Below are 20,530 nucleotides of genomic sequence, written 5' to 3' on the forward strand. Positions count from 1 at the left end.
GCCTCTTTAGCTCAGTGGCAGAGCACTGGTCTTGTAAACCAGGGGCCGTGAGTTCAATTCTCACAAGAGGCAAAGGTCATCTGGACTTTTTTGCATATTTTTTTTGTGTCGCCCTAAACCATTTCCTGATTTCTGCATATTTCAAGCTTGATTGAACTGCTGCAGCTCGGCTTTTGGGGGTCTTCAATCAGGAGTTGACATTTTCGATATTTGACTTATGCAGGCGGGGGGATCGTTTGCCGACTTCCTCATTCCCATCCCCTCGCTTAGCCAAGTCAATTGACTGACGGCTTCGATTTCTCCCCGTGTCACTGCTCCCACTGATTTCGCTGTTCTAACAGTGGACGAAACGGTTGATTTTGAGGACATTAAATAAAACTATGCAATTTAAGGTATCTGGAAAATATATTCAAATAAAAAAGGGGTCCCCATTTCTGTATTTACGTTAAGCTAAATTTAAAGATGATAGCTGAATTTTATTTTCTTTAAAATAAAATATACTTATAAAGCAAATATGTGTTCCTGAGAAGCCCCACAATTCTCGACTCATGGTAAGTTTCTACGATTTCTCAGTTTAACTCACTTTAAGCTTTTCATGAAAACACCAACTAACACTGTGTGTTTCTAAGAAATAAATTCGATAGCGATATGTGCTATCGAAATGACAAATTAAAGATCTTTCATTTTTGTCTGCAATGATTAGAGTAAAAAAACGTTTGAATTTTATGGACAAGATCTGAATATCATGATGCTTTATATTTTTAGAAATTGCATAGACAAATTGACTTAACTGACAAACTAATTGATTTGATTGCTTAAGGGATCTAAATAAATCGACGAAAATCAAAGACATGCTTGCACAATTTTAGATTTATTAAGATTATGTAAAAAATATATATATATACATATATAAGAAATCAGGGTTAAATAACTTAAGGTGGATTCCCTTTTTTGACGATAAATCGAGCATTTTGTCCATCGCCTGATTCCCGACACACCGAGATGCAATAATTTGTGATGCCGTTGACATTTCACTCCTGCAACCCCTCCTTTTGACGGGCGCCCACAGACACACGCACAGTGACTGAACCGCATGCCGAACGATTCACTTCCGCCGAGATCCTTTGGCAACTTCATCATGCGCATATTCACAGTTCATAAAACCGAATGGTGGGCGAGGGGCTGTGGGGGCGGGGGCGGGGGCGGGGGGGGGGGGGAGGAACGGCACTGACAGCGGCTCAGCAAATCGAAATAAAAATTTATGTGCACATGTTTGAATTTATTGCCCGTCTTTGGGTGCCGGTGCCTGCTATCCCTTCCCGGATTTCCGGATTCCCGGACTCCACGGATGCGGGGACCGGAGGATGGAGATCCGGGTGCAGATTGCGATTCCTTCGTGGTGCTCGCTTGCGTGTGTAAATGTTATTCAATCGAATGTGAAATCATATGAGCGCTCTCCACTCATAAACATTTTATTTACCTTTAATTTCGTGAAAAGCTTCTTTTTGTGCGGCCCCCGTGATTTGGCACCCGTAACCCTCCAGATGCCACTCCCCTTGCCAATTCCATGCGTGCGATTTTTATGACTAAATAAAATGATTTTTCATTCCGTGGGAGGAGTCACGGCCCTTGACGCAAAATGGCAATTCTTTGTTTACCCAATGAAAGTGTTTAGCCATAAAGAAGCAGCGACACAATTCCAGTTGAGTTATGGCCCAAATTCCCGCCCAAACTCACACAATATTTTTATAACCAAATTGATGGGATGGCAACGCTAATCAAATGTTGACGGCAATTGTTTTTTGAATGTTACTTGGGCTGGGGATATTTCGAAGAGATTTGTGACATGCCCTTGACCCCGGTTAGATATGTACAAGGCGGATGAACAAAATAACTACAAGTGATTTGTTTCATAAAAGTAAAATTCAATTCAATTCGAGGCTATCAATCACTCTGCCTCTTAAATTGACAGAAATCTTTGAAATATTTGCAAAGGAAAATTACAAATAAAATATTATTCATTGCTGAAAAATAAATCAATCGAAATTTTTTTTAAAACCCAAATGATAGACTTGCTCTATAATCAAAAACTCATAAATTTGGCATACCAATCATTTACTCCATGTTTATATACATTAGCATTTTCTTTATTTCATGAATGCCCATAAATCATTATATAAGGCAATTAAAGGAATACAAAAAAACACAAAAACTTAAAGTTTATTTCCCTGGGACAAAAATGACTCCAAATCTAAGCACTTAAACCATCATTCTCTTTTCCTTGACATGACAACAAATTTTTTTATATTTTTAAATGAAACATAATAATTGGTTTATTAGCTAACAAATAAATCAAGTCAACATATTAGCATACTATTTATCTGTAATGTACTTCAGTACAGAAATATTGAACGTTTTACTACTTCAGCATTTTACTTTATTTGATAAGTGCACATCGACAGTATTCTGAGAAGCGGAGGTTGTGGGCGACTTTCGAGAAGCTTTCGAAGGGCAAATCAAAGCCAACAAAACAGAAAGTTACCCTAACTAAACAAACTTAAACAAGGCTAGATTATTCCAAATTAAAGCTCGGGCAGTTCTCAGTTCTTCTTGGACAGGGCGACGAACAGATCGCGGGCGTAACGGCGGACCGCCTTGCCATTGTGGTTCTGGGGAATCTCGTCCGCGAACTGGACGCCGGCGCGCATCTGTTTCTGGATGTCGGGCAGTCGCTTCGCCACATGGTCGATCACCTGCTGGGCGGTGAGGGTGGCATTGTCCTCCCGGACGACAAGGGCACCGGGCACATCGCCCTGGGTCTCGTCGTAGACCCCGATCACGCACACCCGCTTCACCTCCGGCAGCTCGTCGATAACCGCCTCCACCTCAGCGGGCCACATCTGCAGACCCTTCCACTTGAGCACCTCCTTCTTGCGGTCCGTCATGTACAGATAGTCGTCCTCGTCGAAGTAGCCCATGTCGCCGGTGTGGAACCAGCCCTCCTCGTCTTGCATCTCCTTCGTGGCCACGGGATCCGCGAAGTACCCGTTCCAGTTGAAGCCGTTGTGCACGACGATCTCGCCCGTCTGGTTGACCCCCAGTTGGTTGCCGTCGTCGTCCAAGATCTTGATCTTGATGCCAGGCAGAGGGTTGCCAGCAGCAGTGAGCTTCAAGTGTCCGTGGTTGAACACAATGAAGCCAACCTCGGTCATGCCGTACGAGGAGTTGAGCACTCCGTTGGGGGCGAGCTTCTTGATTCGCTCCACCGTGGCCTGTGTCATCCGTCCGCCTCCGAAGTTCAGCTTGGTCAGGCTGACCATCTTGTCCGGAGTGGCGGTGGGGCAGTCCAGCAGCGAGCAGCAGTGCTCCGGCGGAATCAGGGCATAGGTAATGCCGTACTTGCTCACCAGGTACACAAAGTATTCGGCGGAGAAGGGCTTGCTGCTGATGATGCGGGTGCACCCGTTCACCGTGCTGAAGATGGTGGCCCACAGCCCAGTGATCCAGTCCAAACTGGCCGAAATGAAGATGGTGTCGTAGCCATTGACAAATCTGTAGGAAACCATAATAACTCATTTAGTTTGGCACGCAAAAACAAATAATAATAATACTTAAGGTGCTCTTTCATTTGGCCACTACAAAAAAGGAATGAGAGTGATAAAAAGCAGTGGCTTATCTTTGGCAAAATATCTTTTATTTATAAAAACACCGCCAAAGCCAAGACTTTTTGAGGTAAAGATAAGTAGACATCTTTCTGTATAGATTCATAAAAATATCATTTACTACAGCTCTTACCAGCTGTTCAAGAAGAACACTAATTGTCATAAATATAAGATTTTACGAGCTGTGGTTCTGTCAATATGTAAATCTATCTAGAGCCGTAAATAACAATCTGTGACTTAAAACCTACCGAACAATTGTAATCTTAAGTACAGGCCATTTGAGCCTGACCATAAATATAATTCTCACACTGTACAAAGGGTCGCCTCGCGGGAGACCGTTAATAGGGCTCCCGCTTAGGCAAACAGATGTGGTCTCTGCGTAGACCATAGATACATACGTATATTACAAGAATTTCATGTTAGTTACGTAAGCGAAGACTTTGTAAAATTAAATCAGTTTTTATACAGAACTCATATGTGAAGGTGGTTTTTCCTTATTACAGGAATCACTTTCACCAGCAAAGGGAAGGTATAGCTTTATGGTGAAAATTAAATAATGTGTAACGATTCTTTGGTAAATCGTTACACATTATTATATTATAAACAAGAAAGGAAAGCTAACTTCGGGCGGAGCCGAAGTTGATATACCCTTGCAGAATACTCTGTAAATTATATTCTTCAAAATTATTCATATGATGCATTCGTAATACTCATAAAAAATCCCAACTTCCTAACTTTAAAAACACCAAAGTTATAGCATTTCCGATCGTTCAGTCCGATCCTTATGAAATTTGGTCAGTCGGATTGATTGGCCAAAAATAAAACCTATAGAAAATTCCAACTTTCTAACTTTACAAACACCAAAGTTATGGTATTTCCGATCAATCAGTTATATGGCAGCTATAGGATATAGTCGGCCGATCCCGGCCGTTCCGACTTATATACTGCGTGCAAAGGAAAGAAGGGTGTGTATGCAAAGTTTCAATTCGATATCTTTAAAACTGAGAGACTAGTTTGCGTAGAAACAGACAGACGGACAGACGGACATGGCTATATCAACTCAGGAGGTGATCCTGATCAAGAATATATATACTTTATAGGGTCGGAGATGTCTCCTTCACTGCGTTGCACACTCTTGACCAAAATTATAATACCCTCTGCAAGGGTATAAAAACCGATGGCATATTGCCATTTGCTTTTTCCATTGTAGGTATTAAAAATCATAATCATGATTAGCTATGATTAAAGTTTTTGTTCTAGTAATATCGTATAATAAATATGGAAATTTAGGGAACTTACATTGTCTCTTGGCTTAGAATATCATTGGAGATGCACACGGCCTTGGGCATTCCAGTGGTTCCCGAAGAGGTGAGGATCGCCACTGTCTGCTTGGGTCCCTCCTTCAGCGGCGTTGGTCTAACAAATATGGAAAATAAATATCCTATATCCTACAAACTTTTCTGTATTCCAAACTCACTGATAGAAGAACTCCGTCTTGGTCGGATGAAGCAGATCCTGAATGCTGAGCACACCATCCTTAGTTCCGGTGGTTAAAATAATCTCTGGCTTGAATTCGCTAGTAGCCGAGTATAGTTTCTCATAATGATCAGCATCGGTAAAGATGATCTTTGGCCTGGAGATATTATACAAGTGCTTAAGGGTGGCTGGAAGAAAGAATAAGCAAATAATTTGTAAATATTTAATGAAGGTATTCCAAAAGTAGAGTTATGTATACAATTATTTTCTTGTACATATGTTAATAGTTTAAAACTAAAAAAAACGTCAAAGGAAGCTGCTTCGGTAATCCTATACCTATTTCACGTCATAAAATTGTTTAATACTATTCTTTAATATCACACCAGATATGATAAGGAAGAATACTATAACCTCATTTTTAATTAACCAAAGGTCTGCATTTTACCTTTATTAAAACCTAATTATTTCCGATTTTTATGAAACCAAAACGTAATTTTTGAAACCGTAAACTGTTACTATCTTGAGTTCCATGCGTGTCTTAGAAACAATAAAGTTATGCCAATTTTAATATTACCTTTCAGATCATTCCAAAATACTTACTTAATTTAATAAAAGGAAACTGAGAGACTAGTTTTCGAAGAACTAACATACGGACACACGGACATGTATAGATCAACTCGGCTGATGATACTGATCAAGAATACACATACTTTATATATACGATAATATCTTATCAACTGGGTTGTAAGTTTCTGTTTAAAATTGTAATACACTCTGAACTAAAGTCTAAAATCCAAAAAATATTAAGCTAGTAAATACGTACATTCTTCGAGAATAGGGTTCGCCGACTGGAAGGGAGTGCCATGGAAGAAACAGGCCACGGCCGTTGGCATTATGTAGGTGGTGTTCCTGGCGGAGATGCCGATGATATCCTTGTGGTCAAGACCACGGCTCTTCAGGTGCTGGGCGATGCGGATGGCCCAGGTGAGGGCCTGCTGGAAGGTGACCTCAACGCCCTCGGTGTCCGAAATCTGAGGATCCACTATCGATTAAGGATGTCTGGGGAGCATTACGGATCCTAGTTCACTCACCTGGCACACATTCTTGGGCCAGTTCCTCATGTTCTTAAAGATGATGCGACCCAAGGAAACCTCAGGCTTGAAGGGGTTGTTCTGCGGAATACCCTTCCAGATCTTGTTCTCCGCATCGTAACTGCAAGGTAACTTGGACATTGTCGCTGCAATAAAGTCTGAATGCACACCCGAAAGATCGGCCGCTATCTGTGGAGCTATTCACTCGGGGGGCTACTTATAAAGACACGGATCCCCAAGGGGCTTATCTGGAACCGATAAGCATGGCCTAGGGTAAGTGCAAGGTATCAATGAAAGATAAAAGGTATTGGCCAAAGTTGACCACCAGAGTCGGATTTATGCATATACTTATTGACACTTATCAGATAGCGTGCGCTGGGTTCTTTAATTGAAGGGTGTCCTTAGTCGTGATAAGAGTTATTAAAATTTGGCAATAGCCAGTCAATGGCAACGACCCTAATTGCTTAGGCGTTATATCTTTCATTCCGGGTTGTGGATTATAAAAGACAGTATTATAAGGAAAGACCCTGTGGCGCTAGGTGCATATTTACAAAAGTATGAAGACTCTTGGAACTCTTTGAAGGGGTATCTTAAGTTCGGTAAACGAACTTTGGACCTTGAACCAGAAATACCTCATGACTTCCAAATGTGTGATACCGGGAACGGAATGGAAAGTTTGAGGATTTTTTTCCAACATTTTAATTAGTCACCAGTGGATTATCGGTATTGACACGCGCTCATAAAGTGTTTACTTTGGGGCTACTTCAAGATATATTTGGCCTTCTTTTCGATATGAATACAACATGATATTCCATTCAACAGCACCATGATAATTCAGGAAATTCCCTCCAAACGAAATCTAACCAATTCAGTGCAATTGAATGGGTTTTCTTTCGACCAGATCTCAGTGCTTTCTTTACATTTTGGCTTTTATTTTCCCTTTTCTGCGCTGCGGCTGACAAAAAGTTGGTGCAGCGAAAACGTTATTTAAATACCTTGGCGAAAAAGTTCTCTCGCAAGATATTTGCAAACATCTGTTTCCTGATTTTCCAGCTATGGCAGTCGGCAGAGAAAATCAACTTTCCGTTCCCGGTGGCACGTGAACTAAAACCAAATTCTGTGGCAAGGCTGCCGATGATGAAGTTCGGTTGTGGATGAAGTTCCGGTTACAGCAGACCTGCGGTTGCTCTTCAGCATAAATGTTTTTTACCTGGGTAAATATAAATGTATCTGATATGGCAGAATACACACTACTAAACTGCGGAATTCTTTATTACCAAATTATTAATCGTTTAATGATTAAATATTTTTGAATAGACCATCTAATCTCATTCAAACCAAAGCATGTTTACAGAATTGTTCGAATGGGTTTTTTTAGAAAATAATTACATTTAGCTACTAAGCCCATGCTTTCAGTTCGGGCTTAATGGTGATAGCTTAATAGACGTTTGATAAGGTTTCGCCGGCGACTTATGTACTGGACATTACAGGCGCTGCACTTTGATTTGATTGAACTAATCTTATCGGTTTATAATTATAAGTACGGAATTAGTTTTTCCAAGCAGAAACTATCATTTGCAGACGTCATAGTAGGTGGGAATTACCTAAAGTGAGAGGAAATGGAATTTGATAATCGGGAAGGGGTTATCTTAGGGTATTTCGTAGCCAGACATTGGCGGCAGAGCTTCCTTTGCTGGGAATGAATGAAACTATTTTTTGTAGCTGCGCTCTTGTTCGATTTTCGGGACACCCGTACTTTAAGGGCCGGCCAGTCGGAAGATATTCGCGGTCCCAGTGAGTTGGGTATTCTTATGGCGGCTAACTAGCTAACTGGCTAAGGTAGTTGTTTGGGTTTCCCGCCCAGTGATTCCGCGCTGGTGGCCATCCGTCGGGGCTTTTCTTTATTTTCCTTCCGTGAACTGCTGGCTGTGCAACTTATTCGCATTCTGTTGCAGGAACTACTTTTTGCTGCAGCTCCACCTCTTGCAGCTCAGTGTGTTATTATGCACTGGTTTTTCCTATTCCTATTCCCTTACATTTTTTTGCTGCCCTTTTCTACGTCGCTTATTTTTGGCCCGTTTCCTTTGGCTGCTTTTCCTTCTGCTGCTGCACACAAGTTTTTCATTTGTAATTCAAGATGTCAGTCAGCTGGGAGAACCAAAACTTAATTAAAGTTCCGCACTTTTACAGAGCCAACTCCTTACTTATCCCGGCTATCTGTCGCTATCTCGCTTTTCCGTATGTACTCAGCCAGTCCCAGAAAGTCCGCCCATTTCGTTTAAATTCAAAGTGTCCGTCCAACTCCCAACTCCCCCCGACCCCCTGGTCCTGCGGGTTTATCTTTCAGGTGCAAGTTTCGCCTGCCGCACCTGCAGCAAATGTCCGGACTTGCGACTTTGTTGGCCTCGCCTCCGGGTGGAGGTCATTCTCCCCCAGAATCCTCGAAACGCCGCCCGGAGCATGTGTGAGCGTAATTTTATGAGCTTATTTCATACTTTTCACTTCTAATTTGGTCTAATGCTCGCTGCCATGTGCAGATTTCGACTTGTTGAGTTCTCCTCGGGGCTTTCAGTTTCATCGGGTGATATCGGTTTCACTTACGGCTCGCCATATGAAACATCTAATTTAATTAGCTGACATCCTGTATTTTTATCTTTCTCTCTGTTGCTCGCTGAACCCAACATCTGGTGGAGAAACACAGGGAAACCGGAGGAAGAGCTGCAGGAAAAGTAGAAGGTCTCATTATGTATGCATTGAGTTTCCAGTGTCCAGTGGCAGAGACAGAGAAACTTTTTGATAACTGTAATTAGCATATGAAGAAAATCAGACTCGGTCAGTTTTCTTTGCGACGCAGGCAGGTGGAAATTCGTTAAATGTATTCCATTCCAATTAGGGATCAACCTGGCGAACTGGTGTAGTAATTAAAGAAAAGACTAAAAGGAAATATGCACAGTATGCTTTGAGGATTTAACTTATTAAATTTATGTTCAAGTTTATTTGCAGTAAAAACTTTACAAAATAATAATAAATCTAACACATAATGGGGAACTTCTAGTTATCTAGTTATTGTTTTGAATGCATCCTTAGTGTGTGTGTTAAAAATGTGTTATTTGACATTTATTACCATTCAAATAGTTTAGGAGATAAATATTTAAATTTTATATGCATACACATACAAAACAAAGTACAGTGAAAAAATAGATTGGCAAAGATTTCTGTCGATAACTTTTAAATTCTGCGGTTAGTGGGAGCTGAAACTTTAATCGTCGGAATCGTCTTGGTAAACTGGTGTAGTAATTAACGAATAGTGTTTAAAGGATGCAAATATTTAATTTATGTTGGATTTTGCAGTATCTGTTTTACAATAATAACTTCTAAGATTGTGACTAATACACAAAATGGTTAACTTTAATTCTAGTTATTATATTGATTGCAAGCATCGCAAATAAGACATTTATAACCTACACAGAAGTTTGTAGATATTTATGTTTTATTTGATATGCGTACACGTACAAAAATGGTTTGTGAAGTTTTCTGTCGATAGCTTTTATATTGAGTCCAAACAAAATAATCCGTCTAAAAATAGTAGTTTTATTCCATGGCTGTTATTTGAAATTCATTCATGAATTCCCACCTGTGCATATTGATCGTAAAATCAATTTAGTTATCCGCTAGTATATCCACATAATCTAACCATTTCTGCCTTGCTAAATCTTTCTGCATGTATAAACGCTTTCAATCGCCCCTTTGACCATTTCTTTCCCATCGAAATCCTAAAATCTCTCTTAGCCCCGGCTATCTTCTCGATTCTCATTGCATCTATAAATACCGCCTTGTTGCACTGCTCGTATCCGTGGGATTCGCGACTGAGCCGTGGGATTATCGACGGATACGTATTGCCTTCCATTGGCCACAAAAACCAGAAACGCGGGAGGTGGCCAATGTCAATGCCGTGGCCTTGGGGACAGGTGGGCGGAGCGGGGCGGATATGGGCAAATGCAAATGCAGAAGCCGAAACAGAGGCGAAACGAAAGTGCCAAAAAGAGGAAGGGAAGCACTACAAAATAATCCAACAGTCGCCGCGAGAGAACCACTTCCCATTTCTTCCGGCCGCAGAGAGAGGTGCCAGGGCGATGATTAAATCAGTTAAGAGCCATTGGCCACTGCAGGCAGTTGTGCTCGACCCGGGGCCAAATCCCCCTGCCCATCCCGTCCCATCCTCACCTCGCAAAGCCAGCCCGAAAAGCATTGGCGCCTTCCCTGCCGCTTTCCGCCATCGGCTGTTGCCCATTTTGTGTTTTGCTCTCAACGTTTATTTTGGCCTTCTTTTCCTGGCCAATGATTTAATTTCATGCATTTCGCTTTGCGACAATGGCGATGCTTATTAGTTGCAATTTGCCAGCTGCGGCCAAAGTTTGCTCGTGCTGAAAACCAACAGCAAGCCCCAGAAACTAAACCAAATAAATTTAATAATTGCTGTCCTGCGAAGTTGATAGAATGGGTAAAAATAAAGGCGGCGGCGGCGGTGGAGGAGGGGGTGGCGGGGGGAGGAGGAGGCGGTGGCGGCGGCAATGTAAGCAATATTTGTGTTATGCAACTTGCGTACTAATTGTGAGTCTAACTACTTATAATCTTCATCTTATTGCTTATTTGGTTTAGTCATAACAGAAAATAAAGCTTCTAAGTGACAAATTGAAAACTTCATAATATTAACCAGACCTAACCATTTTCACACATGAGTATATTACACAAATTTTTGAAATTAGTGCCTAATTTGTTTGTGTTGAATCTGAATGAATTTAATTTTCAAATTAAATTTGTAATCAATATTTAATCTAAACGAAAGTATTTGTAGTTGACTGACTGCTAGAGAGTTAATTAAATTCTTATGGATAGATTATGGACAGAATAATTAATTTATTTCCTTCAACTTTTTTATGTAATTAGGAAAATTCTAACCCTTTGGAATAACCGTCATTGCAATTCTGGCGCAACTAACCTTTTTCTCATTTACTGACTTTGCTCCGCAACTTTAAACAACCGTGGCTCATTATTTGCTCAGTCCCAGCTCAAAGAGAAATCCTTCCTTGTTTCTTTGCCCACAGAAAAAGGGCGGCGGCGGTGGCGGAGGAGGCGGAGGTGGATCCGGAAATAAAAACAAAGGCGGCGACGGAGGCGGTGGCGACAAAGGCGGAGCCAAGAAAGGACAAGACCAAAAGGCAGCCGCAGGCGGTGGCAAGAAAGGAGGCAAGAAATAGCAACGGTGGCAACATCAAAGCGCATTAAAAAATTACAAATTTAGAGTTAAGGTGAAATTAAAACTGATATCAGGGAATATGTATCTATAATGTATGTGACTCTCTTACAATTATTTGGCGGTGCCCGCCCATTTTACAAATCTATTTGGATAAAGGTTAAACATTTCGAATGCTCAGCTTAACAATGGAACAGTGCATAGAGGGTTCCGTGTTCAGTTCCGTATTCCGTATTCCGCATTCCACTCGGTTGCACTTCACAGCCCACTTGATCTGTCTCCTCTAGCGAAACCACTCCTGGGACATCCCGAAGAAGGAAGCTGCGCTCGATTTGGATTTGCTACTATCTCCCTTGCGGGCTCCATTGCCTCCCGACTTCCTCGTCGGTGTCGTTGTCGTCATCTTGGGGTGAAAGCAGAGATAGAGGGATAAAGAGAAATGTTATTAATTAATTAGGACTATTAATTGGTAGTTTGTCTGATTAATCTGTTAATTTGCGGTTGGACTCTCAGATTTATGGCGAACAACAAACGGCAAACCGAAAGCAGACATACATAATTAGAGAACGATTTATACCGGAGGAGATCGCAGCTAATTACAAAACATGCGAGTAACGGCCAAGTAGCCGCGGCCATAAATTAACATTTGCCCAGCGATTTGATTTCAATAATTGCAGCGATTCATTAATTAGCATCTAAGGCACTCGCACACGCGGTTATAATATATACACAATCATTTTGCCGATGTTCTGGCCATCCACTTGGAAATTTCGGTTTGGGTTTCAGGCGAAACTTTTGCCAAGCACTTGCGGGCGAAGTGGAGAAGCAGCAGCAGAGGACGGGCGGAAAGTTGCACCTAATTAAAATTTGTCTTGCGGCATTCTGGTTTATTTATTGCTGGATGGACCAAATTAGTTTAATTAAACTGCTGCTTCAGTTTGAAGAGGTTTTCAAATTCGCAAATGAAGTATCTAATAAGAGCAAAGGGCGAATTTCTGCTCACTCAGAATATTGGTTAAACAATTATAATCATGCAGCATGCAAACGAGGAATGATAACAAAATATCAACTATCAAATACCATTCCTACCCAACGAGAGCAAATGTTGAAACTATTGACTTAGGATTGCAATCGAAAGAAATCCTAGGAAAGAAACATAGGAACAGACAATAACTTGATAAAGTTTATACGGAGCTAAAAGAAGAGATATATTGGGGCTGTGGGCTCTTTGTTCCTATTTTGTAAATACAGATACAATTTTCGATTTGCTTGCTAGTTGTTCAGGAGTTCAATCAATGATGGCTATAGACCTAGCCATATAAATTAGAAAAATGGAACCGACTATTATTCGATAACGAAATAATATGATTTCAAACTTTAAAGTTAAAAAAAAACAGAACAAGTAGGCAAATCAAAATTAAACCAATTATTTTTAATTAAAACCCGACAGCCCCGTACATCATCAGCTGTTTACTCACTTTCTCCGCAGGCTCTTGGGCTAGGGATTTTCTTTCAACGCCAGCAACTCTTCCGCCAGCTTGGGGCATCACAATGGGCAGCAGGGGGAACCATAGCGACGTGGATCCGGATGAGCTGAGGCACAGCACATTTGGATCGGCTTCATGGGCCAAAGTACTGGCTGCCGTTGGGCCTTGACTTGGTGACACAGTCGTCGGAGTAAGCACTCCCAGTTCGCCCTGAAGACGGCTTGAAGCTCTAGTCACATGCGCGGTGATGTGTTCGGCAAATAGCTCAAAGTCAAACGGATCAATGCAGTCGCGTAGCTTGTTCTGCTGGGAGTGGATCTGATCGTACAGAACCCGTTCCTCGCGGGAGATGACGAAGACGCGCTCCAGGAACTTTAGGTCAAAGTACAACTGCAGGGCAATGTTTTGGCTTGATTTTGTGCACTCGGCATTGCCTAATCCCTCATAATGGGTAAGCAGTGTTCCCAAAAGTCGCTGGATGAACCCTTGCAATACTTTGGGCGGCAGTGTTTGCGGAACAGCGTGGTTTAAGGCGTGAATTAATTGATGGAGATACGTCTGTAGAGAAAGGCGCGGCTGACTGGGAATGCGAATAGTTGATTGAACACTCTGCTCCTGGTCCTCATCACGTTGCTCCAAAGTCAAGGTCTGCCAGAGCTAGAGAGGAAATTACAAATTTGAATTTTTCAAAAAAAATTTATTGATTTAATTACCGCGAAATCGCTCAGAACCACTTCATGATTAATGACCTTCGGCAACTTCTCCTCGCAATTGTGTCCGGCCAGCACGTCGTCAACGATGAGTAACCAAAAGGTTAGCATCTCCTCCTCAATCAGCCCGCACATGCGCTGCCAGTGCTCGATTCCCACTCCTGCCGTGTTGCCAGTCCACTGCCGCCAACTTGAGGGCTGACAGAAGCAGAGTTTCAAATTGGGGCACAGTTCCACCAAGGCAAGGCTATTGCGCAATGCCAAAAGCAAAGCAGGGCGCTCTTTAAGCTGTAGGCTCCTCAGGTTGGTTAAATACTCCGTCAGCTGTTCCTCGGCAGTTTCGCGCAGAAACTGAATTAGCGAAATTTTATCCTCCGACCGCGTCGTTTGCTCCTGTAGCATCACATTCAGCTCCTGAACAATATCGGCAAGGTGAGAGTCAAAATGTTTGCACAGATCCATGGTTGCGCCATCATAACCCTTTGTCCGATTGGCCAGCCGCTTTGGTTTATTGCTGAGAGCCGCCGCCAAGCTTAAAGGCAAATCGTCACTCTGCTCGCGCCAAATTTGTTGCGGCGATTGCGGCTGACCGGCCTCAATGAGCGAGAGCACCTGCTCGTAGGTCTGCTTCATGGCTGCCGCCCAGCTACTGCGAATGATCTCCCGCACTCTGGCGTTGATTAGCGGCACGTACTTTCGGACGTAGAAGTCCAACTGGCTGTGCTTTAAATGCAGCTGCTGTTCTAAGCGTACAAAATCTGGCCGACCATTAGCTCTGGCCGCCGACTTGATGTCCTGGATGGTCTGCATGTTGCTGACTAGCGCAAAGACCTGCTGCAGGTGAGCCGCAGCCAGAGCGTTCATCTTATCTAGCCACTGTTGGAGTGATGCGCCGAGTTCCTCTGGTGTTAGTTGACGGACCTCAAACTGCGGCCTAAATCCGGCGATAATTTCGGGCAGAAGGTGAGACAGCTGTCGCTCACTGCTTTCCATCCGGCTGATACTGGGTGGGCACGTGGAAGAAGCGCAGTCTGCCAGGCGTGTGAAGAGGAGGCTTTCACCTATAGGATATAATAGATAAATCTTTAACGTAACTCATAACACACTTCTGAAATACAATTAGTAGGCACAAAACAAATATTTAAAGCTTCCGATGAGTCCTAATACTTTTTGAGTCTAACAATGTCGGATTCGTCTCTAAAGCTAGCCAGGCGATGCGGCGTCGAATTGAAAGGAGCCCTGCGGCTCCTTTGCGCGGGAAAATACACGGATAAGTTGAAGGAGAAATCCCACGACAGTCGCATAGAGCGAGGCGATTTCTATGGTATTTACTTCCTGGACAAACAGCCAAGTGTCTACATTGTGCTCTTCCACAACCGCGCGACGAGCCACTGCCACACCCTCTGGCCTACAAATGGGACCGAATTCCAGTGTTTCGATGGTATCGAGAAGAATTCCACGTTGGTTAGTCTGGGGAAAGCCGCCTTCGTCACATGTACGCAGCACCGATCGACTTACACCGACGATCTGCTGGAGGCGTGTGGTGCAAAGTGGTCCAGTCCTCAGCCAGTGGTTACTGTTATGCATTACAGGGCAGTACAAAACACTCAAAATTTAATTACTTCCTCTGCCAGCGGCCTGTTTCAATGGGAGTGTCTCCTGATAATCCTGTTCGTCTCATTGCTTGTGTGCCTGTTCAACAGATTTCGTCAATAAATAGTAGCTCACCCAGCAGACACTTGTCCAACAGCTCCACTGTGCTGTTCAGCACGCTCAAGCTGGCCAGGATGCGTTCCTTCACGCGACGTGGCTCCGATGGTCTGCTCTGCAGGCAGTTAAGAAAAGCGGAGGATCGCAGACCGAGGAAGGTTTTCAACACAGCACTTAGATCACTCTTGTCCAGCAGGAGGAGGCTTTGCAGGCAGTGCACGGCCATTTCAGGAAGCAGTTCCTCCCTCTCCAGCGCGGCTAGCACCGCCTGTTTGATGGTCACATGGAAGGGACGCAGGATCTCCCACTGCTTGCGGGCCACCGGTAGTTTCTGCATCAGGGCACTCTGCCCGTCCAGCTGCAAGCCCGTGCTAATGTGCCGGCTGAAGATGAAGAGCTCGGTGGCGGCGTAGAACCGGTCGTTGTCCAGGTGCGTCCAGATCAGTTCCGGCAGGGCGGTTAGCAGCTTGATCTGGGCCATGGTCCCATAGTAGGTCTGCAGCTTTCTTCCGGCATTTTTTTGCTGCAGTCCCGCCTCTTTGGGAATCGGATTTGTGGTGGACTGGAAGCCCAGGAGCTGCTGCTCGTTGAGGCTGCGGCAGTTGGCCTGCACGTGACGAACTTGCTCCATCAGCGTGCCCGCCGAAGTCTGCATCGCCGCAATGGTGTCCGCGGCCTGCAGGAGGTCCCGGTACCGTTCCCTGAAGGATAACATGGTGGATTTAATAAAGTGTTCACTCCTCTGGAGGTGCCACATCACTCACCCGACATGGGTGCGCAGCTCCTCGCGCTTGTTCTCCACCACCGACTGGATCTTCTTGTGCACCGCATCGATCTCGGACACGCTGTGCTGCTCGAACAGCGTGTCCACATTTAGATTCAATAGATTCGCTGTCATTTAACTGGAAAATATGTTTTTCAAAACAATAACAGTGTACTAATTACTAGCAGCGTAAAAGTGTGACCGCGGCTGGGTTGTGCAAATATACCTTGGAGCAAGTGTGGCCATAGAAAAGTACAAAAAATATACCGACGGTCGGTTAGTGACAAAAATGGAACCCTGAAATATGGAACATAGAGGGCTTTTTGATTTTCAATCGTTTTCGACAAAGTAAATTGAATGCTAAAAAGTTAGGAATAGAAAAATTAATCATCCTAACTTATATTTGACAAACATTTTCTACAAGAATAGAAATTTAAAAAATTTGGTAGAACTTAAAAGGAATGTCTAGTCCCACAGTCCAGTCAATAGTGACGTGCCTTACAATTTTTTAAAGGGACTTTTGACTTTAGCTGTTTCAAATATACTTTTCTGTGCTTTTACCATAAGACCAATGGAATTTGTCGGAAAATCGACCTAGCTTTATGGTTTTAAAGTATCGAAATCTGGAATATTTAATTTTTGTAACCGCTTGAAAGCTATGTCAACATCGTCTTGTTCATTTATATTAATCACGATCCCTTAGTGGAGTGCCTCAAGCTTTTCTTTGAACTACTATACCGAATTCTAATTATGGCTGTTTTCAACTATGGCTCTTGGAGTCAATATTACTGAGGTTATTGGTTATCAAATGCAGATCTGCCCGCACAGCCATACTTAACAGCCACTGGAGTATACGAAGATAACACATAATAATTCACCATAATGACCTTAATTAGGGATTTAAAAATAGAAAGATCCATGTCACACGAACACGATGCACGACTCTAAATTAATTAATTGCCAATAATAATGGCTAATCAACTAAACAATAGATACCTGAGTCCATATGTTGGCAATGCTTCAAGGTACTCCCCAAAATTAAGTAGAATTTAGTCTGGCTTAAATTTGGGATGGCAAAGTGGGAAATACAAATACATTTAAAAACATCATAAGATAAAAGTTATATTAAGACAAACACTAAATAAATAACTATAACGCAGCTCACAGATAATACTACAAATTGATTTGTTTGTGGCCAACGATGATGTCTATTAAGCTAACTGCTGTCCAGAGATATGGAAACCGATTACATGGTTCTATTGTTACCATTGTTTTACAACGACGTACCGAATATCACAACCGAAAACAAGTTAGTGCTATCACCTCTGCCCAGACATATACATAGATATATGTGCATAAACCGCTACACTTGTCGTGAGGTCTCTTAGTATAAAATAAATAACTCGGATTCAGTGTTTGTTTGTCGTTAGAAACCGTCGGACACGGCCGCAGTTTCTTCTCTGAGCGGGAATTTAAATTCAAATTAGATATCCACAAAGTCGGTCAGTAATAAATAACAATTGAAACAAATTTCTTGGGACGGAAATTTTTATCGCGGAAACAATCTTTTGTAGAAATTCGTCGAAATTCTTTTCGTTTCCGGGCTTGAGTAAACTTATCAATCAGTTGACAACAATTTATAAAAACAATAATAAGAACACAATATATTTTAAGGAAACGAACTCACCCATAAATTGTATCAAAGGTTTTGAATGTAAAAGATGTGATAAGAAAAGGAAGAATAATTAACAACTAAATATCTAAGGCCATTAAAATTATTAAAAGGTTTCAACTAAAAGTGTTATCTTGATTAAAGAAAAAGTAAATAAATTTGAATATAAGCAAATTTGGACCTTGCTCATTTAAATACTTGACACTATTACGATTTGTACGTAATATGCATTCTATTTAGATAACTGTTATTAAGATTAATGGAAAATCAATTAAAGTTTTTAATTGATTTGATCTTGAAGTGCTGATCGTTTCCGCCGATAGTGAATTAATTGATCAAACAATTACAGCATCAGCGCCATAATGTCTCCGAACAACAACTCGGAGAAGCCATTCAATCCCAACGAGCTCCTGCACATTCCGAAATGGGTGAATGAGGATTATTTCCTGCCAATTCTCGAAAAGGATGTTGAAAACTTCGACAAAATCGTGAAATTTACGCCCGTGGCGGCCACCGCTCCCGGGGAGAATTACACTTCCATTATGATTAGGGTCATTGTGGATATTCTGCTAAAGGGTAAGTTAATAAAAATAACTTTAAAAATGCGTTTTTTGATGTTTTAGCTTTAACGAAATAAAATCATGGCACTTATAAATATTTGAATATGGCTAAGCAACATTTTTTATATGCAGGTCTCTTGCTAAATTTATGCTCCATTAGTTTTAAATTTTTATTTATTGATACTATGCTCAGACTAAAATTTTTAGCTTTTAGTTTTCTGTTAGACCCTTTTTAAAGTTTACAATCGCTTACTACAAAAAGCTGTATTGCAAAATTCAATATTATATACTTTTACATAAAGTGATACAGTGAAATGCATTAAACGTATAATCTATTTATTTCTAACAGATGGGAATGAGCAGAAAATCTCGTATATTCTGAAAACGATGCTGGAAGCGGACAGTGGAGCGGATGTTATCGACGGCATGGGACTGTTTCCGAAGGAAAGGAAAATGTACGAGGTCCACATCCCTCAGTTCGTGAAGCTTTACAAGGAGGCGGGCATGGACATTGAGTTGGCGCCCAAATGCCTCCATGTGGAGGCCACAGACAAACTGATTACCCTAGTGTTCGAGGATCTGAGCCGGCAGAACTTCAAGAATTTCGATCGACTCAAGGGCTTTGATCTGCTGCACATGCGTCATGTGCTCCGGAAACTGGCCGAACTCCATGCCGCATCCGTCGTGGCCAGGGAATTAAATGGGCCCTACGACTCGCTTTATTCCATTTCGATGTACAACGAGCAGAGTCGCAATCTTTTCGAGACCCTGGGAAAGATACGGCAGCCGCAGTTCTACAAGGCGATGCGCCAGTGGGACCTGGAGGATGCCGACAAGTACATCTCCCAGATGTGGAGCCCCGTGGAGGTTTTCGATGCGGCACTGCAGGTCAACCGGGTCGACGAGAGTGAGTTCAATGTGCTGAACCACGGAGACTGCTGGTCCAACAACATCATGTTCAACTACAAGGACAACGGGGAGATTGACAGGACCTTGTTCGTGGACCTGCAGATCGGGAAGTGGGGCAGTCCGGCCCAGGACCTCTGGTACCTGATCACGACATCTGCCTCGCTGGCCATCAAGATCAAGGAGTTCGACCACTTCATCCAGATCTATCACGAGCGACTGGTCGAATGCCTGAGGCGGCTGAAGTACTCGAAACCAATTCCCACGCTCACGGACCTGCACATCATGATGCTGAAGTACGGATTCTGGGGTGGGTTTACTTTAAGGCTTAATATTTATTTAGATACACTTACTAGTGTATATGTTTTGTAGGCCCATTGACAGCCCTTGGTGTAATGCCGGCCACACTTATGCCCACCGACAAGGACGCTAACATGAAAATGATGATGGCCCCAGGACCCGAGGCCGATGCCGTCCGTTACAGGACCTTTATCAATCCGTACTACGCCAAGGCCATGGAGGTGCTATTACCGTTTTTCGAAAACAAGGGGCTTCTAAAGTCCTTATAGGTTCATTACGAAGCCAAATTACAGTGTAGCCAGTTTTATTTGTGATATCACATATCATAAGAGCAAACAATAAATAAGAATTTAAACATATTTTTGCCAGCTTCAATTTAAAAATCGCTGGCTTGAACTTTGAACAGTAACTAGTCGTTTGAAACCATCATCATGACTGGCTAAAAAGTGATACGCGTGTGATGAACTTGGGGCTTTTTTATTGAGTCGAAAGAGAAAACGATTGTTGCGAGCAGTAGTCTATTAAAGTGTATAAAAGTCTATACGAATTTGTGGGTGTCAACATCAGAAACCAGTGATATGTCAAATAGTATATGTCAACAGCAATTCGCAGTTTTATTAGTTGAGCTATCACTTAACAAAGGTTTCACTTATCAATTAATGCAACGGGTTTCAATTAACAAGCGGAAATTCACTTTGAAAATGGGAAAGCAATTAACTAAAATGATTCCCAGTTTTTACTGGTAACTCGGCCCTTAAAACCACACTTTTTTTGGAGATTGTTATTGGCTTTCATCTGGTAACTGCTCATTTGATCAGTAAAAAACATTTTATAAGTTAAGACACCCAAACTGATGGCATTGAGTGAAATATTACTAGGTTTCTGCGTCATAATGGGGTTTTAATTGCCCTCGGCAGTCGGTCAGTATAAATAGAAATA

General features: G+C 42.3%; 4 protein-coding genes and 1 non-coding gene across 8 annotated transcripts; 3 read left to right on the forward strand and 2 right to left on the reverse strand.

The window, feature by feature from the left end:
* Positions 1-72, forward strand: Trnat-ugu. The gene has a single exon. It is a non-coding gene; the product is annotated as a tRNA-Thr (tRNA).
* Positions 73-2,414: 2,342 nt separating this feature from the next.
* Positions 2,415-6,436, reverse strand: LOC108048273 (4-coumarate--CoA ligase 1). Its single transcript, XM_017128809.2, has 5 exons — positions 6,230-6,436; positions 5,962-6,169; positions 5,140-5,326; positions 4,962-5,078; positions 2,415-3,552 (listed from the first exon to the last, which is right to left on the reverse strand). The coding sequence occupies exons 1-5, from the start codon at positions 6,368-6,370 to the stop codon at positions 2,601-2,603; spliced, it is 1,605 nt and encodes a 534-aa protein (XP_016984298.1). The 5' UTR covers positions 6,371-6,436; the 3' UTR covers positions 2,415-2,600.
* A 2,833-nt stretch (positions 6,437-9,269) lies between these two features.
* Positions 9,270-11,581, forward strand: LOC123037225 (rRNA 2'-O-methyltransferase fibrillarin). 2 transcript variants are annotated; one of them, XM_044457023.1, is made up of 2 exons: positions 9,270-10,802; positions 11,335-11,581. In XM_044457023.1, exons 1-2 carry the CDS (start codon positions 10,581-10,583, stop codon positions 11,485-11,487), a joined length of 375 nt encoding a protein of 124 aa, XP_044312958.1. In that variant the 5' UTR covers positions 9,270-10,580; the 3' UTR covers positions 11,488-11,581. The 2 variants fall into 2 exon arrangements, with proteins under 2 accessions (XP_044312958.1, XP_044312959.1); XM_044457024.1 differs by having other exon boundaries at positions 9,273-10,840.
* On the reverse strand, positions 11,557-16,354 carry LOC108048267 (conserved oligomeric Golgi complex subunit 1). 2 transcript variants are annotated; one of them, XM_044457021.1, is made up of 5 exons: positions 16,155-16,354; positions 15,409-16,091; positions 13,684-14,741; positions 12,962-13,627; positions 11,557-11,886 (listed from the first exon to the last, which is right to left on the reverse strand). In XM_044457021.1, exons 1-5 carry the CDS (start codon positions 16,286-16,288, stop codon positions 11,767-11,769), a joined length of 2,661 nt encoding a protein of 886 aa, XP_044312956.1. In that variant the 5' UTR covers positions 16,289-16,354; the 3' UTR covers positions 11,557-11,766. The 2 variants fall into 2 exon arrangements, with proteins under 2 accessions (XP_044312956.1, XP_044312957.1); XM_044457022.1 differs by lacking the exon at positions 11,557-11,886 and adding an exon at positions 12,577-12,626.
* A 1,213-nt stretch (positions 16,355-17,567) lies between these two features.
* On the forward strand, positions 17,568-19,950 carry LOC108048269. Of its 2 annotated transcripts, none has more exons than XM_017128804.1 (4): positions 17,568-17,655; positions 18,175-18,401; positions 18,735-19,601; positions 19,664-19,950. In XM_017128804.1, the coding sequence occupies exons 2-4, from the start codon at positions 18,188-18,190 to the stop codon at positions 19,858-19,860; spliced, it is 1,278 nt and encodes a 425-aa protein (XP_016984293.1). In that variant the 5' UTR covers positions 17,568-17,655; positions 18,175-18,187; the 3' UTR covers positions 19,861-19,950. The 2 variants fall into 2 exon arrangements, with proteins under 2 accessions (XP_016984293.1, XP_016984294.1); XM_017128805.2 differs by lacking the exon at positions 17,568-17,655 and adding an exon at positions 18,019-18,041.
* The last annotated feature ends 580 nt before the right edge of the window (positions 19,951-20,530 follow it).

The sequence above is a fragment of the Drosophila rhopaloa genome, unplaced genomic scaffold (genome assembly GCF_018152115.1).
Source record: "Drosophila rhopaloa isolate 14029-0021.01 unplaced genomic scaffold, ASM1815211v1 contig_155, whole genome shotgun sequence".
Taxonomy (NCBI): domain Eukaryota; kingdom Metazoa; phylum Arthropoda; class Insecta; order Diptera; family Drosophilidae; genus Drosophila; species Drosophila rhopaloa.

Coding starts and splice junctions, on each gene's coding strand:
- LOC108048267 (XM_044457021.1), bottom strand. CDS start 16,288: ATGACAGCGAATCTATTGAATCTAAATGTGGACACGCTGTTCGAGCAG. Junction 13,628..13,683: donor TGGTTCTGAGCGATTTCGCG/GTAATTAAATCA, acceptor TTTCCTCTCTAG/CTCTGGCAGACCTTGACTTT. Junction 11,887..12,961: donor CCCAAGAGCCTGCGGAGAAA/GTGAGTAAACAG, acceptor TTTCACCCCAAG/ATGACGACAACGACACCGAC.
- LOC123037225 (XM_044457023.1), top strand. CDS start 10,581: ATGCATTTCGCTTTGCGACAATGGCGATGCTTATTAGTTGCAATTTGC. Junction 10,803..11,334: donor GAGGCGGTGGCGGCGGCAAT/GTAAGCAATATT, acceptor CTTTGCCCACAG/AAAAAGGGCGGCGGCGGTGG.
- LOC108048273 (XM_017128809.2), bottom strand. CDS start 6,370: ATGTCCAAGTTACCTTGCAGTTACGATGCGGAGAACAAGATCTGGAAG. Junction 5,079..5,139: donor AAGACGGAGTTCTTCTATCA/GTGAGTTTGGAA, acceptor CATATTTGTTAG/ACCAACGCCGCTGAAGGAGG. Junction 3,553..4,961: donor ATTCTAAGCCAAGAGACAAT/GTAAGTTCCCTA, acceptor GGTTTCCTACAG/ATTTGTCAATGGCTACGACA.
- LOC108048269 (XM_017128804.1), top strand. CDS start 18,188: ATGTCTCCGAACAACAACTCGGAGAAGCCATTCAATCCCAACGAGCTC. Junction 18,402..18,734: donor TGTGGATATTCTGCTAAAGG/GTAAGTTAATAA, acceptor TATTTCTAACAG/ATGGGAATGAGCAGAAAATC. Junction 19,602..19,663: donor GCTGAAGTACGGATTCTGGG/GTGGGTTTACTT, acceptor TATGTTTTGTAG/GCCCATTGACAGCCCTTGGT.